This window comes from Microcaecilia unicolor, chromosome 3 (genome assembly GCF_901765095.1).
Source record: "Microcaecilia unicolor chromosome 3, aMicUni1.1, whole genome shotgun sequence".
NCBI classification, from domain to species: domain Eukaryota; kingdom Metazoa; phylum Chordata; class Amphibia; order Gymnophiona; family Siphonopidae; genus Microcaecilia; species Microcaecilia unicolor.
This window is the reverse complement of record NC_044033.1, coordinates 210,640,358-210,656,761: the sequence shown is the minus strand read 5'-3', so window position 1 is coordinate 210,656,761 and position 16,404 is coordinate 210,640,358. Positions and strand designations below refer to the sequence as shown.

The 16,404-nt window shown below is 44.7% G+C and overlaps 1 protein-coding gene across 2 annotated transcripts in view; it reads right to left on the bottom strand.

The window, feature by feature from the left end:
• Positions 1 to 7,632: 7,632 nt before the first annotated feature.
• The window catches only part of LOC115466234, a 49,116-nt gene continuing 40,344 nt past the window's right edge, over positions 7,633 to 16,404 (bottom strand). For both annotated transcript variants that reach the window (XM_030197363.1, XM_030197364.1), the window contains 4 exons: positions 15,131 to 15,198; positions 8,169 to 8,279; positions 7,914 to 8,018; positions 7,633 to 7,750 (listed from right to left, as the gene is read on the bottom strand). In XM_030197363.1, coding sequence (XP_030053223.1) covers positions 7,734 to 7,750; positions 7,914 to 8,018; positions 8,169 to 8,279; positions 15,131 to 15,198 — 301 coding nt within the window. In that variant the 3' untranslated portion in view covers positions 7,633 to 7,733. The remainder of the gene's footprint in view (positions 7,751 to 7,913; positions 8,019 to 8,168; positions 8,280 to 15,130; positions 15,199 to 16,404) is intronic.

Sequence of the window (16,404 nt, the reverse complement as noted above, 5' to 3'; positions counted from 1 at the left end):
GTCAGGATAGGATACTGTAACAGCACTATACTGTATTGATCTGAGGAAGGAGGTTTTGGCCTCTGAAAGCTAAATGTATTAGTCCAATAAAATGATATTATTTTATTTTCTGTTTTTGTTTTATTTCTATTTGTTAATTTGTAAAGTGATTGGTATTTGTTAGTTTTTTCAAATTTACATTTCGCACAGTACTAGGGGACATTTTCTGTTTCTGTGGTGTTGCATTGTATGCAGAGTCTGGCATTGGGGGTTCAGTTTAATTTTTGTCTAAATAGAAAGTTTATGATTACTTATTCTATAGTGGATTAGGGTGTATCTGTGTTTGTGAAAAAGACATGGCTTTCAATTGGCATTGACTGTGCAGGATCGACGATCTGTACTATTCTGTCTGGTTTCGTTTTACAATAGGTGAATTGATGTTCTAGTGCTCACTGTAGTGTTTAAAATGCTTTCCTTTTCCTTATGTGACTCGTAGAAATTACTGCTTATGGTATGGTAGAATTGCTCTAGAGATCCTGAGTGTTTTGTATTCTCGGTATGCCTAGTACTGGATTTTGGAGGGGGGTGTTAAAAAATGACCGGCCCCGGGTGTCAACTACCCTAGCTACGCCACTGTTCCAGGTATCCACCACCCTCTCAGTGAAAAAGGTAGTAGAGGAAGGGTGGATAGAGGCAACTCTAGGAAGAGAAGAGGCAGGAGTTTGAGGAATGCAAGATACTGAGAGAAGATGAGGAACCCTGGAGACAGAGAAGAGGCAGTAAGGGGAATGATTAATTCCCAGCAGAGTTCTTACCTCTGTGAGATTCACAGGGCTGTATTTAATTCCTTGGGTGTCTGCACACTTCAGAGGGTTCAAGTATACAGAAGCGAGGGAGAGGAGGAAGAGGGCAAGAGAAGAGAGAGCCATTGGTGATGTCTGAGCTGCGATGGTCCTGGAGCTGATCTTTGGAACAGGGTGACACAGATGTGACTGGTGACTGGGAATTGCTTTAATTTATATGCCAGCCAAGAGTTCAGAGAGTTTAAATAAACTTCTGTCTCTTGCTATCCTACACAATGTCTGAGAGAGATAAGGGTATTAAGGGAAGGGAGATAGAGGGAGGACTGGATGTTCTTATCTGTCATGTGTCCCCAGGATGAGAGATTAGATATCCAGGTTTGACACTACTGCCACCAGTAGCTCAAGGTGAGTTACATTTGGGTACACTGGGTATTTTGCTGTCCTTAGATGGCTCCCAATCTAATTTTGTACCTGAGGTAATGGAGGGTGAAGTGACTTACCCAAGATTACAAGGAGAAACAGTGGGATTTGAACTGGGCACCTTCTGATGTCATATAAGAACATAAGAGTAGCCATACTGGGTCAGACCAATGGTCCATCTAGCCCAGTATCCTGTTTTCCAAAGTGGCCAAGCCAGGTCACAAGTACCTGGCAGAAACCAAAATTGTGGCAACATTCCATGTAGAACCCCAAAGAATAGCAAGATTCTGGAATCCTAAAGAGTGACAAGATTCCATTCAGAATCTCAAAGAGTAGCAACATTCCATGCTACAAATCCCAGTGCAAGCAGTTGCTTCCCATATCTGTCTCAATAGCAGACTATGAACTTTTCCTACTGGAATTTGTCCAAAACTTTTTAAAACCCCGATACGCTAACTGCTGTTACAACATCCTCTGTCAAAGAGTTCCAGAGCTAAACTATTCGTTGAGTGAAATAATATTTCCTCCTTTTTGTTTTAAAAGTATTTCCATGTAACTTCCTCGAGCGTCCCCTAGTCTTTGTACTTTTGGAACGAGTGAAAAATCGATTTACTTCTACTCGTTCTAGACCACTCAGTATTTTGTAGACCTCAATCATATCTCCCCTCATCCATCTCTTTTCCAAGTTGAAGCGCCCTTAACCTCTTTAGCCACTCTTCCACGCCACTTACTTTTCTTTCTGCTCTTCAATAAGTTCATTGGCATTGCAAGCGATGTCTCTATATAGCAGTCAAGCTTATTTATGGAGACAGCAAGTTTAATCACTCTGCTTCTTTGCTATTTAACCTACACTGGTTGCCGATTATCTGCCAATTCTTTTGCACAATCAGGCTGGATATTCTATAAATGGCAATAAAAAATGAGCTCCTGAAAAGATTGACACTAAGGGGTGAATTCTATATTTGACGCTGAAAAATCAGCACTGAAAAAAGCGCTATTCTATAAGCTGCACTTAAAATTAGGCGCGGTTTATAGAATAGCGCTTATGCCTGGGAATAGCGCCTAACTTTAGGTGCAGCCATTTGCACCAACTGAAACATGATGCAAATGTACACGCCTACCTTAGGCACAATTCCCCATTATTCTATATCACCGTGCATTACTTTTAGGAACGCCCCCATTCCGCCCATGACCCTCCCATGTCCGCATCCCTTTTTTCAAGTCACACATAAAATTTAGGCACGGATTCCACACCTAAATTTATGTGCATAAATTCCAGCTAAATCTAATTTGTGCCAATAATTGCTTGCTAAAAAGCCAATTTATGCTAATTAGCTTGTTATTCAATTAAATCGCATGAACGAATTTGGTGTGTGCCCAAATTTACGCACACAATTTTTGGCAACTTTTATAGAATTAGAGGGTAAGAGCTATTCTGTTAAGGGCATGTGCCCTTAATAGAAAAGCACTTAGTGCTGATTCCCGCACCCAACCCTGGGTGCCAGCCTTACACCTGCTCAAACTTGGTGAAAATACTGGGCCCAAGTTGGGTGTGGAGGCCCATTATTCTACAAGACTACGTGCAACTTTTTAGAATTTCCCTAATCAGCTCGTGCCCCTCCCATGGCCACACCCCCTTTTGGGTTGTGCGCTATGGGATTTAGCCACCCACCCTGGAGTGAATGGTCATGCCTAAATTTAGTGAGACAATGTGGGTTTATGCTGTTCAAATCCCACTACTGCTCCTTGTGATCTTGGGCAAGTCACTTAACCCTCCAAGCTTAGTGAGCCCTCCTGGGACAGAGAACTATCCAGAGTACCTGAATGTAACTCACCTTGAGCTACTACTGAAAAAGGTGTGAGCAAAATCTAAATAAATAAATAAAGAGGAAGATGCTAAATAAGATAGGGGAAGTGAGAAACCCCACAAATTCCCTCAAGAACTGAGGAAGTCATGTCTCTTGAACAACTCTCCACCTTTGTCTGGCGAGAAATGAACTAATTCACTGTAAAATCTCCCCCCCACACACACCTTCCCCCATTGTTCAACTTGAACAGTGAATGATAAACAAAATCGATGGCACCAGAAAAATCAAGCACAATCACACAATGTGTTCTCTATGTCTACAGTGGGGGACATTCTGAAATCCCTACTCTTGATCTGTCCTTTTTGCAAAGTCACGGAGGATGGACCAGCCTGCCAGTGATTGTGTAAGGTTGTCTCCTTTGATTTTGAAGGGAAGAATATATAACTAGGAGCTCCAGTAGGTGTCTTGTAACCAGGTACCTCTCTTGTGTAGCCAAGGATAGAACAATCTCCTCCAGCCACAGGCTCCCGGCACAATGAAGAAACAGATGTCCACCAGTAACTTCAATCTTAAGGACTTTTATTCCATGCAGGTTTCTAGCACACAGTTCCAACAGCAGCATAGCACATACCAGGATTCAATACAGGCTTACAGGCTCCAGTCTGGGCTGTTTATCCATTAGGCCAATAAACAGTAATTCAATTTCCAAGTTCTTTCAGTTCATCATCACAGTTCAGTCACAAAGCAGCATTTTCTACCTTCTATCCTCTTTACCTTCAGGAGAGTTCAATATTTTAGGGACTCCTTCTACCCAAGGGGTTTCCCCTGCATCAGCTTCACAGTGAATTCAATACTTTTGGGACTTCCTCTCACCCAAGGAATCTCAGCCTGCTTCAGTACTTTAGGGACCTCCCTGCCCAAGGATTCTCAGCCTGTAACTGCCAGTACTTTAGGGACCTCCTTGCCCAAGGGTTTTCAGCCTGCAACTGCTTCTCTCCTTCTGCTTCTCTCTCCTGAACTGAACTGGACTCCTTCTACCCACCTGCCTAATCAATCCCTGGCTTCAGCTACCAGCACCAATCATTCTCCTTCCATTAGCTTCCCCACACCCATACCAGCTGAGTTGAGCATTAAACTAATGAGACCAATGATGAGCTCCTGCACACAGGGTTTTCTAACTCTCTTTCCACCTAGTGGCAGCCACTCTACACAACCTGCCAGCTTACACCCATGTCTTCCCCGATTGCAGCTAGGAGTCCAGTCCGGGTTCTTCATCTCACCCTCTGGTGGCTCCTTGCCTGTAATGCCTTCTGAGACTTGTATTTCAGACTGAAACTGCCTTAACCCAACTATCCTGGAGGTGACTTTATCACAGTCTTCTTGTGCCCTCCACATGAGTCTGGAGCGCGGGAGAGGCTAGCCCAGAGGGCAACAGACACAATCTGGGCACTGATTCCTTGATAGCCAGGTAGGTCACCAGTCTGGAAGTGCTGCTATCCTATAAGCAGGCTAGGGTTAACCCAAAGCTACAAGCTTAACTAAAGGAGGAAGTGGTTGCTAAGGTCCAAGAGGATCATGGCTGGAGATATCAACGTGAACAATCCAAACCCAGACAGGGCCAACTCTGCCACAATGTAAACTAGGTTTCTGCCTGGGATGGCAGTTATCAGCAACCCTAAAGCAAAGTGTTGTGAGGTTCCGCCACCAGCCTGCAGGGGGTTTAGCTCTTGGGGGTGTTTTGCTGGGATGAATGTCTGACTTCACTGGTCCATGCCATGATGACATCACGACTAGACTAGTGTAATGCCCTGTACACTAGTCAAATCAAAAAGAGTTTGCAACAGCTCCAACTAATTCAGAATGCTGCAACAGGACTGATAGGACTGATTGAAGGCTGCAAACGGTGTGACCGCATCACACCCTTTCTGCAAAAGTTACACTGGCTACCAGTACCTTACAGGGCTAAATTTAAAACTCTGTGTTTGATTTTCAAGGCTCTCAGACAAAAGGGGCCAGAGTACTTCAAGAATAAGTCAGTCCTGAACACACCTTTCAGATCTCAAGGATCATCGCCATCTGTCCTCTCACCAAAGGAAATTGTACAATGTAATACCCACCTGCGAGCCTTCTCAGGAGTAGCCCCCTCGCTCTGGAATTTACTCCCAGAGGGGCTGCATATAACCCGAGACTACCTCTACTTCAGGAAGCAGGTGAAAGCCTGGCTCTTCTCCCAAGCCTTTAATACGTAGAGTGACTGATTACTCACTCATTCTGCACCTGGACTAGCTTGCTACACACACTTAGATCAGTTCCTTATCTCTTGCTTAACTATACAAAGAAGTTATCTTTAGTTTAGCCACCCATCTTTTTATCCTAACTGACTCTGTACCACCCATCTTGTCCCCGTCTATATATCTGCATTTGGCCCCTCAACCTGAAAACACATCTTTTCAAGAAGTCTTTCCCCCCTGGATCTGCCTAATCCCACAACACCATACATCACGAAAAGTTCAGGAATGGAAAACAATAATATTAACCTCTCTCACAATATGCTAATTTATCAACCCAAGCATTTATTGTACTTCTGTATAATGTACTAGACTTCTACAAATCCAAATTTTTGTAACCACCTTTTTAGCAATATGTAAGCCACATTGAACCTGCCATATGGTGGGAAAATGTGGGATACAAATGCAATAAATAAATAAATAAATATATGGTAACCTATACTGTAGGCAATAGCAATGTGATATGAATGTTCTAATTGTGTGCTTATTAAATATTCCTTCACTATTATGCTTACATCATAGAAACATAGAAACATGACGGCAGATAAAGGCCATATGATCCATCCAGTCTGTCTATCCTCTGTAACCCCTAATTCTTCCTGTTCCTAAGCGATCCCACATGCTTATCCCATGCCTTTTTAAATTCTGGAACAATCCTCGATTCCACCACTTCCACCGGGAGGCCATTCTACGCCTCCACCACCCTTTCTGTGAAATATCCTTAGTTACTCCTAAGCCTATTCCCTCTTATCTTTGTCATATGCCCCCTCATTCCAGAGCTCTCCTTCATTTGAAAAAGGCTCTCTTCCTGTACATAAATGCCCTTGAGATATTTAAACGTTTCTATCATGTCTCCTCTCTTCCTCCTCTCTTCCAGCGTATACATGTTGAGGTTCATAAGCCTGTCCCTATAATTTTTGCATTCAAGACTGCTTACTAATTTCGTGGCCGCCCTCTGGACCAACTCCATCCTGTTTATATCTTTCCATAGGTGCGGTCTCCAGAGCTGCATGCAGTACTCCAAATAAGGCCTCACCAGAGACTTATACAAGGGCACTATCACCTCCTTTTTTCTGCAGGTCATGCCTCTCTTTATGCACCCAAGCATCCTTCTGGCTTTGGTTGTCGCTTTTTCTACCTGTTTGGAAGCTTTAAGGTCATCAGACACAATCACCCCCAAGTCCCGCTCTGCCTTCGCACACTGAAGTACTTCACCCCCTGTACCGTACCGTTCCCTCGGATTTTTGCGACCCAAGTGCATGACCCTGCATTTTTGGGGAATAAACCTTAGTTGCCAAATATCGGTCCATTCCTCTAGCTTCGCTAGGTCCTTCCTCATGTCTTCATAAAGGCAGTTAAGAAATCCCAATAAATAAATATTAGGTGGCAAATCGTATCATATTATATCTCTGTTTTTTGAATTTTAGTGCTATTAAATATGTATATTTCTGATCCTGTTTCACGGTAGTCCTATTTTTAGGTCTCAATTTGCTGCTTTCAAGTATTCCTCTTTCATTCTGTCTTTACTTGTTCCTTTTACTATTGTTATGCTGTTAACAAAATTATAAGTTTGATGTTAAACTGTACCTGCTGTACACCACCTTGGGTGAATCTCTTCATAAAGGCGGTTAAGAAATCCCAATAAATAAATATTAGGTGGCAAGTTGCTGCCAAAGTGCTGCTCAACATCTGCTTTGAGGCCGACTAGCAGGGATTTAACAAGGTAGGGAGCTGATTCTACCTCACTGTGGGCTCCTTTTACTAAGCGGCAGTAAGCCCAACGTGGGCTAGTGCAGCAGCCCCGGTGGTACTTCCCACCTCTACCGCGACGTAATTTCTGGCTCTATGCAAATTTGTAGCGATGGATACTACCCGGCAGTAGTTGGGTAGTGCCATGTGCTGCCAGGTTACTGCAGGAGCCCTTACCGTCACCTCAATGGGTGGCGGTAAGGGCTCCCCCCCCCCCCCAAAATGGCCGCGCGACAAGTGCTTTACTTGCCGGCCGGCCATTTCCTGAAGGAAAGCGAGACCGGCCCTTTTACCAGCTGTGGTAAAAGGAGGCTTCGGCGTGCATTTAAAACGTGCCGACACCAACACAGGCCCCCTTTTGTCGCAGCTTGGTAAAAAGGGGGCATGTGATTGTTTCCGTTTTGAAATTCTTCATGCCTGTATGCCAGCACCAGGGAAGATCCTAACCAGCCGTGCTATGAACTTGCTTGATGGAGAAATGTGAAATCCGTAAATCCCAGTGATATAAAACATGACCAGAAATGCAAGAACTTCAGAGGAACAGGCAGTGAACCCTAAATAGGAGATTCAACCACAAGACAGGTGTACTTTGGAATTTGGCATGCAAACGCTTTATTGTCTCTGGAACACTGAGATTATTATAAGGAATTCCAGGATGTCGGATGATGCTTTGCTGGGTGGAAATTTCAACTGTTCTTGTGATCTGAAAAAAAAAAATATGAACAGTGTGCTGTGACAGCCTTACAGAGATTAGGTAGGGGAAGGCTGACTGTAAAGTAGAGAGTTTCTGTTACAACACACACTGTGCACTTTGAGAGCACTAAAGAGTGCAAGAAGCCTGTGTACATTTACTGAATTGTCCTCACCGGTGGGCTGATCTGCTGGAATCCCATAGATGTGTGGAAAATTCTTGCAAAGAGCCCTGGTTTTGAACATCTCCTTCTCAGTGTCCTGAACTGTCCCAGACCTGGCTGAATTTAAAAGTGAGAACATCTTTATCATCCGAGAAGATGCCATTGCTGTGACAGGAGAAATCCCAGGCACAGTAATGGAGGGTATTTCCCCAGTTTGCTTTTCCCTCAAGGATCCCCTCCACCCCCAAGTCTGTCCCGAATACTTACTGAGCAGGAAAAGATTATTATCAAATATTTCCTCTCCGTATTTGAATGTGTACAAGAGTAACTGGTCAGGAGGAGTCTGGTAGACAACGATTGAGCTGAATATCTCCTTAACTGTGAAAGGGCAAAGGAGACACAATGTCAGAAAGGCAAAGAATTTTGCAACAGAGGCATCAAGAAGAAATGGGGCATGACAATGGTTCAGAGCTGGCCCAGGAAAACCTTTAGCTGTGTGCTCCCCCTCTAAGCCAGCTCAAAGTGCTTGTTATGATTGTGGTCAGAACCCCTGACCTAGTGGTTAGGGTGGTGGACTTTGGTCCTGGGGCACTGAGGAACTGAGTTCAATTCCCACTTCAGGCACAGGCAGCTCCTTGTGACTCTGGGCAAGTCACTTAACCCTCCATTGCCCCATGTAAGCTGCATTGAGCCTGCCATGAGTGGAAAAGTGCAGGGTACAAATGTAACAAAAAAAACTTACCTTTTTCCTGGTGGTTAGCTTCTTAGCTGGCTTCTGTTTCCTTAGTCTGTCTTTTCTGAGCTAGCTCTGTCTCTCTATGCTGGCAGCTTCCAGCAGCTTGACTCTAATTGCTTCAGTATACTGCAGCTGTGTGGGTGGACTGAGTTAGCTCTATCTCTCTTTGGGTGTACTGGCTTCAAGTGCTTCACGGTGCTGCATTGGTGTGGGTTGGGCCTCTCTGGGTTTCAGTGTGCTGTCTGCCTGAGTCTAGGGAGTGTGACATCATCTGAGAGGGCCTTGATAAGGAAGTGGTGTTCTTCCCTGGCTTCAGGGCCTTTGCAACGTTTGCTTTAGGTAGGGTGGTGCAGTGTGCACTTCTGACTTTGTGTCTAGTTTCCCTGCTTGCTTTTGTTAAAGGTCCAGGTTAGTGTTAGTGCAGTGTGCACTGGTGACTGTGTGTTTAGCTTTCCTGGGTTTCCCTTGTGGTTCCCCTGCTTTTCCCTCTTGGTTTTGGAAGCATTGCTGTGTATAGGGCTTTGTTGCTGATAGAAGTACTTCAGGGTTTGGTGTTGTTAGGAACACTGCAGATTTGGCTGTTAGAAGTATTTCTGGTGTTTGTGCTGTTGGGAACATTGCAGTCTTTGCTGTTTGTGTTTGGTGCTTTAGAAGCACGGCTGGGTCTGGTGCTTTGGAAGCACTTTTGGCTTATGTGTTTAGCTTCCCTGCCTTTCCCTTGTAGCTCCCCTGCTTTTCCCTCTTGGTGCTTTAGAAGCATTTCTGTGTCTAGGGCTTTGGAATCTCTGCTGTGTTTGGTGCTTTAGAAGCACGGTTGGGTCTGGTGCTTTGGAAGCACTTTTGGCTTATGTGTTTAGCTTCCCTGCTTTTTCCTTGTGGCTCCCCTGCTTTCCCTTTTGGTGCTGTGAGGGGCACTCTTGTTAGTTTAGTGCCTAGGGGCACTCTTGTTAGTTCAGTGCCTAGGGGCACTCCTGTTAGTATAGGGCTTAGGAAGTCCTTTTGTTAGTTTACTGTTAGGAACACTTCTGCTGGTTTAGGGCTTGGGAGCACTTAGGTCAGTTTAGGATTTAGGAGTACTTCTGTTTCCAGTCCTGGTCCCTGTGTCATCCGGTATCCGGTAAGTCCTGCCGGCCACTCGAACTCAAGGGCTCAACCCTTGGGGCAGGGGCTAAGTGCAGGTGAAGCTGTACGGACCAGTCCAGTGTGCTCCAGTCCAGTGGGTTCCAGTCCGGTGTGTGTTCCAGTCCTGTGTCCTCCAGTCCGGGGGATTCCAGTTCAGTGTTGCAGTCCAGTGTTCCAGTCCTGTGTCCTCCAGTCCGGGGGATTCCAGTCCGTGTGTTCCGGCTCGCTGGGTGGTGACTGAAGTCCCTGCCAGTGCCAGTGTGCTTGCCCAGTGTTGGTTGGTGGGTTTTGCCTGCTGCTGTCACTCTTCGTCAACAGCCCAAGGGCTCACGTTTGCTCCAGAGCCCGGCCCCGCGGGCTCTGAACCTGAGAACCTGACAGTGCTCTTCCCCTTCAAGGCGTTCAACATTTCCCCTTCTCTACTCTTCTATGGCCTAGCATCACCCGTTTCTTTTCCTACTACTAATCATTTCTATTGTGCTACTATATGCAGGTACTTTCTCTGTTCCTAGTGGTCTCACAATCTAAGTCTTGTACCTGGGGCAATGGAAGATTAGGTGGCTTACCCAAGGTCACAAGGAGCTGCACTGGGAAATTAACTCAGTTGGCCAGGATCTCAACCCACTGTACTAACCATTAGGCTACTCTTCCACTCCCTCTTTCTCAGGTGTACACCATCACCCCTTTGCTTTCCTAGCTGTTCCCTCCATAGCCAGCATCTCTCATTCCCTACCTGCTCCCTTCAGAATCCAGCATCTCACCTTCCCTTCTTTATTACTCCCTCCACCCCAAGTGTCCAGCATTGCCTCTTCCCTTCCCTGCTGCTCCAGGTATCCAGGATCTCCCTCTTCCATTCTTACCCAGGCCTATTCAGAGCGAGTGGGATGCTGATGCTGGTGCTTCCCCCAGATTTGTTCTGCCCTAGGCTGATGCCTAGTCCACCCCATAATCAGGGCCGTGCCTAGGGTCTCTGGTGCCCCCCTGCAGACTATCGGTTGGCGCCCCCCCCCCCCCCCCCGTCCAGCAGAGCAGGAACAGAAGGGAGCAGGCAAGTAAGCCAGACCTCAGGAAAAAATAGCACTGTATGTATCCCTCATTGATAAGTCTCTGACTCTAAAGTTTAGCAATTTCATTAAAGCAAAATGTATTTTCACATATCACATCCTATCCAAGGAGAATGTTTTATATATGTCACCCGTCTGTGGTAAAACTTCACACAGTATCAAAATACCTCTAATATGTAGTCGTGCCAGCCGAGGAAACTAACTGTGCTCAGCTCACAAGAGACAGAGTGAACATAAAATAAAACTTCATCCTTAAAAGATAATATCGGATGAATGCATGAAGGTGAATATGAATTCCTGTGAATGGAATCAATTTGATTTACAATAAATCCAGATACTACTCCCTCATATATATAACAAAAAATTATTTAAGTGGAATGGAATTATTTGACTGTACTGGTAAACAGAAAGAAATACTCCATTGCATTCTAATCTCCTTTGCACCAAAGGATATAATTCAGATCAAACACTTATCTCTGATCAACTATCTCAGATCAAATATTTATTTCAGATCAAATATTAAGGTTTCCTTGCTTACAGTCACTTAAATCTACCTAGCCTTTATATAGCTTATAGGATTTAAACACTCTTAAACTGAAATTCACCCTTTTCTATTCTTCATAAACTTCAAGTAATCCTGAAATATTCAGATCCTTTTCTCACTAGAGAAACTTCAATCGCCACCAATCTCTTTTCACTTATATTTTCTCATTTACCACAATCAGGCACTCTTTTATAACTTCAGTCAACAAACACAGGAAGTCACAGCTGGATGTCTCTTTTGGCAAAGGACAGCTCTCACTCTGTTCACTTTCCGGGGCAGATTTCTTAACAGAAGCTGATCATCCAATCAGAGAGCTCTATTTGAATGCAGATTAACATACAGACACTCATGGGAATGTTTAGTGAAAAACACCGGACTAATTTGCATATGATTTAAACAAATCTGAGCATATGACAACCAAGTACAGACTCCCAGCACCTGAATTCTGCAATTAGATTTAAGGCAAATACTTTTAAAACTTATTTGTAGCGCTTTTAAAATTTCAGGTTCTCTTTAATTTGAATGCTGTTTCAAGCTCTGGAACTCACCCTGACTGAGGAGCTAGCCACAAACTGAAGCATAAATAGCAATCTGGTTGTATTCTCAAGTAACTTGAGCGTGTCTGCCTGAATTAATACTGCTCCTTTGCATGAAAAGAGGAGGGCAGTGGAGATAAGAGAATCACAAGTTCAGGTGAAAGATTTTGCAAGTGAGCAGACAGACGGCAGGGCAGTGGCGCCCAGCATGGCCCTGCCCATAATAGGGCCAGCCCTAAGATATGAATTCAACTTTGGAATGCCTTGTAAATACTGAAAGGAAATTGCTTTAAAAGAGGCTATTATACCAGCTATCTGAATTGCTGACTAAAAGGAAGTTGGTTTTATGAATTTTTCTACATTTATCTGCTAGTATGTTCAAATATTGAATGAAAACCCTTGAAGAATCCCATTTTTGGGGTGAAACGGGTCCCATTGGGATTATGTACCAGATAAGTGAATTATTTCCTTTTGGAGTGTTAGAATTCTGGTGAAGAACAGCAAATGTGATGTGATGAAATCTAATAAGAACATTTTTTAAAGAAAATGCTAATTGAGTTTTTGGAGAAAAAAGAGATTATCATTGAAGTTTTTTATGACTGAGAAAGAACCATTGATTGAAGCAGTATAAAATATCGCTGCTGTCTAGTAATTGTGGCTGCTTTTCTGTATGTCGATGTTTAATAAAATACATATATAAAGTCATTGTGACTTACTTTGCACGATTTTTTTTATCCTAATGGTGATTGAACCCTGAGGTCTTTTTTGTATTGAATTTTTTGGGGTTCATACATTTTTTTTCCAATTTGCATCTGGTGCTGTAACCAATTATTGAGGTCAATTAGCACCCATTAAAATTTGCACCCCTATCTGGCTGCGGTCTATTCAATAAGGAGGCCCACCCATAGTGCATCTTTCAAAGGGGGTGTGGACAGAGGAGGGGCATGAGCCTGTCATGGGCATTTCAAAAAGTTATGTGCATACTTTTAGAATACTGGGTCAGCTTACCCAACTTGGGTGCCAGCATTTCCATCAGGGTTGGGTGCAGTAATGAACACTAAGTGTGATTCTATATACTTTTTATTTATTTGTTACATTTGTATCCCACATTTTCCCACCTATTTGTAGGCTCAATGTGGCTTACATAGTACCGGAGAGGCGTTTGCAGACTCCAGTGTAAAGAAATAACAAAGTGATGTTGTGGTAAGATAAAGTTCATGTGGCACAGCCACATTAGGGAATCGTACAACGGAAGAGTTGTGTTATGTCCATTACGTTCTTTAGTTTTGTTGTGTTGCAAAGATCAGGCATTTATGTTGGATCGGTAGAGTATGCCTTTTTAAACAGGTTAGTTTTTAGTGTTTTCCGGAAGTTTAGGTGGTCGTTCGTAGTTTTCAAGGCTTTTGGTAGTGCGTTCCACAGTTGTGGGCTTATGTAGGAGAGACTGGATGCGTAAGTTGATTTGTATTTGAGTCGGCTTAAGTGGTTAAGTTCTTCAGGCCAAAAATAAAACCAGATATTCAATGCTGGCCACCGGAAACGGCCTGTCACTGGATATCTGGGGTGAACGCCAACTGTGGCACTTATGCGGGCTGCCTCCTGTTGGCTGAATATCAGTCCTATAGTCAGTGGCGTACTGAGGGTGGGGCGCTGGGGGCGGTCCTCCCCGGGTGCACATAGCAAGGGGGTGCAGGGAGCAGCCACACAGCTGTGGCTCTGCCGGGTCCCTTCTCCCTCTGTTACTTTTTGTTCCAGGGCAGGGAAGCGGCGGAGCTGACAGCAGGGCGGCTGCTCCTAGCAGCCCCAGGAAGTAACAGCAATGCACCTGGGGTGTGTGTGTGTGTGTGTGTGTGTGTGCTGCACCCGGGGGGGGGGGGGTGCACAGCGATCCACCCCAGGTGCTGGCCAACCAAGGAACATCACTGCCCATGGTGAAATACTGCAGGATCATTGTGGTGCTGCCTGCCTCAACTTGACTGCTGAGGTGAGCCCGAGTCTCACTCCCATGGTGCAACTCAGCCAAAATATGGAACCACCAGTGGTTCAACCCCAGCCCTGAGGCCTGGCCCAGTGTAGCCACATTATACCGCTGTCTGTCTGTTAGAAGTTCCTGGAGTCAACGGGGAGTGTTTATTCAGCCCATAAAATAAAAATTCTAAAAAAGGGGTCAAGCTGTGTGATAAACTAGGAGGGGGGGGGGGGGGGGTGTGTGTGTGTGCTAGAGCAAGATGGTCATGACAAATGATGGTCACTCCCATGAGGGAAGAAGTGTGTGTATATGCTGTATCAGGGGGCTGAGATGGTGGATGAGGGAAGGAGTGTGTCTCTGTGTGGGATCATCTTGCAAACAGAGGTAAAATGACTGATTTTGAACTTCAGCTATTGTTGGGCCTTAACTCAGCATTTGATAAGAAATCTAATATGAAGAACTAAAATAATTAAATGTCCAACCTGTTAATAATACTTTATATTTTGTAATAAAAAAGTAGTTTTAAGAGGCTGCATTTTGTTACTTTTTGAGTATTTTAATATATTTTTAAAAAATTTACTTCACTACTTTTTACTTAAGTACTTTTAAAAAGTAATGACCCCATCCCTGATCATTAGAATCTCATATATGATGCTGCTGAATAAGTTATCTGCAAGAATGAAAGATGCTTATGCAATCAAGGAATTCTTCCTGCTCCAGACCAGTGGTGTACCAAGAGTGGGGTGGTGGGGGCAGCCAGCCCCTGGTGCAGGCACAAGGTGATGCGCTGAGCCGGTCCCCTGCCCCCTCTGATGTCAACTTCCCATTCCGGGGCAGGGGACCGGCAGAGCTGACAGCCGCATGACTGCTCAGTGCACCCTCTTGCTCAGAGGAGGGGGGTAGGCCCTGGGTGGCAACCACACTCCAGACCCCTTTCCTTAGCATTTTGTCAGCAGACTAACCAGATACTCTTTATAATTCATTTGCAGACCTTGCCCTGCATGAACCTTATTCACTTGTTCAGAACCCTTATTTTATCATCCTCACTTTAATGTTCCCTTATCTCTTATTTGTCCTGTTTGTCTGTTCTAATTAGATTGTAAGCTCTGTCGAGCAGGGTTTGTCTCTTCATGTTCAAGTGTACAGCGCTGCGTACGTGTAGTAGCGCTATAGAAATGATAAGTAGTAGTAGTAGTAACCTCATCCAGAGTGTTAATCAAGTTTTCTCCCAGTTTTGTCCCAGTGTGTGTATCCATACCTATCTTCAGGCTGAGTTCTTTATTCTTAACAATGTATGTATCGTCTTCAATCTCTCCCAAATCAGTTCTACAAGAGAGCGGAGAAAAAAAGGCTAAAACAACAACAACAAAAAAAAAACAGTTCAAGACACCATCGCTCATCATATTGTAATCTTGTGCACACAAACCTTTTCCGGAGACAGGAAGGCGGTAGAATTAGAGGGCATGAACTGAGATTGAAGAGGGGTAGGGGGTGGGGGCAGACTCAGTGCTGGAGGTGGTGGAGATGAAAACGGTACTGGAATTCAAAAATGCGTGGGATAAACACTAAGGAATCCTGCTCAGAAGGAATAAATCCACAGAATCTTAGCGGAGATTGGGTGGCAACACTGGTAATTGGGCAGACTGGATGGACCTTACAAGTCTTTATCTGCTATCATCTACTATGTTACGAAGTTACCCCCGGATTCTATAAAGGTCAGCCAAATTTGGGGTCAGATCCCAGATCCATTCACAAACTAATTAGTTAATGAGCTGTTAACAGTTATTGATGTTAATTTGAACGAATTAGAACTTGCATGTGGATCTGCCCAGGGCCGCCGAGAAGGGGGAGCGGGGGGGGGGGGGGAGTTCCCTGGGCCCAACCTCTGAGGGGGGCCCGGCACCAACAAGCTTCTTCCTGCCTGCTTCTGGGTCAGTCCTTTCCTGCTCCTGCGTGCCACCCAGGATCCAGACAGAAGCAGCGCAGGAGAGGACAGAGCAAGGGAGCAGACAGAAAGGTGCGGGGGTGGTGGCGCGGTGGCGGCCCATGTGGGTGTGTGTGCACGTGACAGTCCAATCCTGCCCCAGGCCTGGCTGTGTCTCTCGGTGGCCCTGGTTCTGCCTATGCGTTATCCTATAATGCTGCGCACTTAAATTGTCTCATGAGTGACTCAAAAGGGGGCGTGGCCATGAGATGGGAACGAACATTCCAAAAAGCTTAACGTAGTGTTACTGAATAGGATCATTTACACATCCAAATCCCACGAATTGTGCAGCAGCATTTACACCAGGTTTCAGCAGGCGTAAGTCCTTCTGCCCACTGTTGGGCGTGGAAATCTGCGCTATGCAATATTTTTTAAAGGACACTCAGCCTGGAGCACCTTTTCTAAAATATTGCATAGCCAAGATTCTTCCTGGTGCCTAACTTTGAGCACATTTATAGAATTCCCCCCTTAGGACTAGATTCAGTAAATTGCACTGAAAAATCGACGCAGACAAAATTATGCATTAAGTGGTATTCTATAAAGGGCAT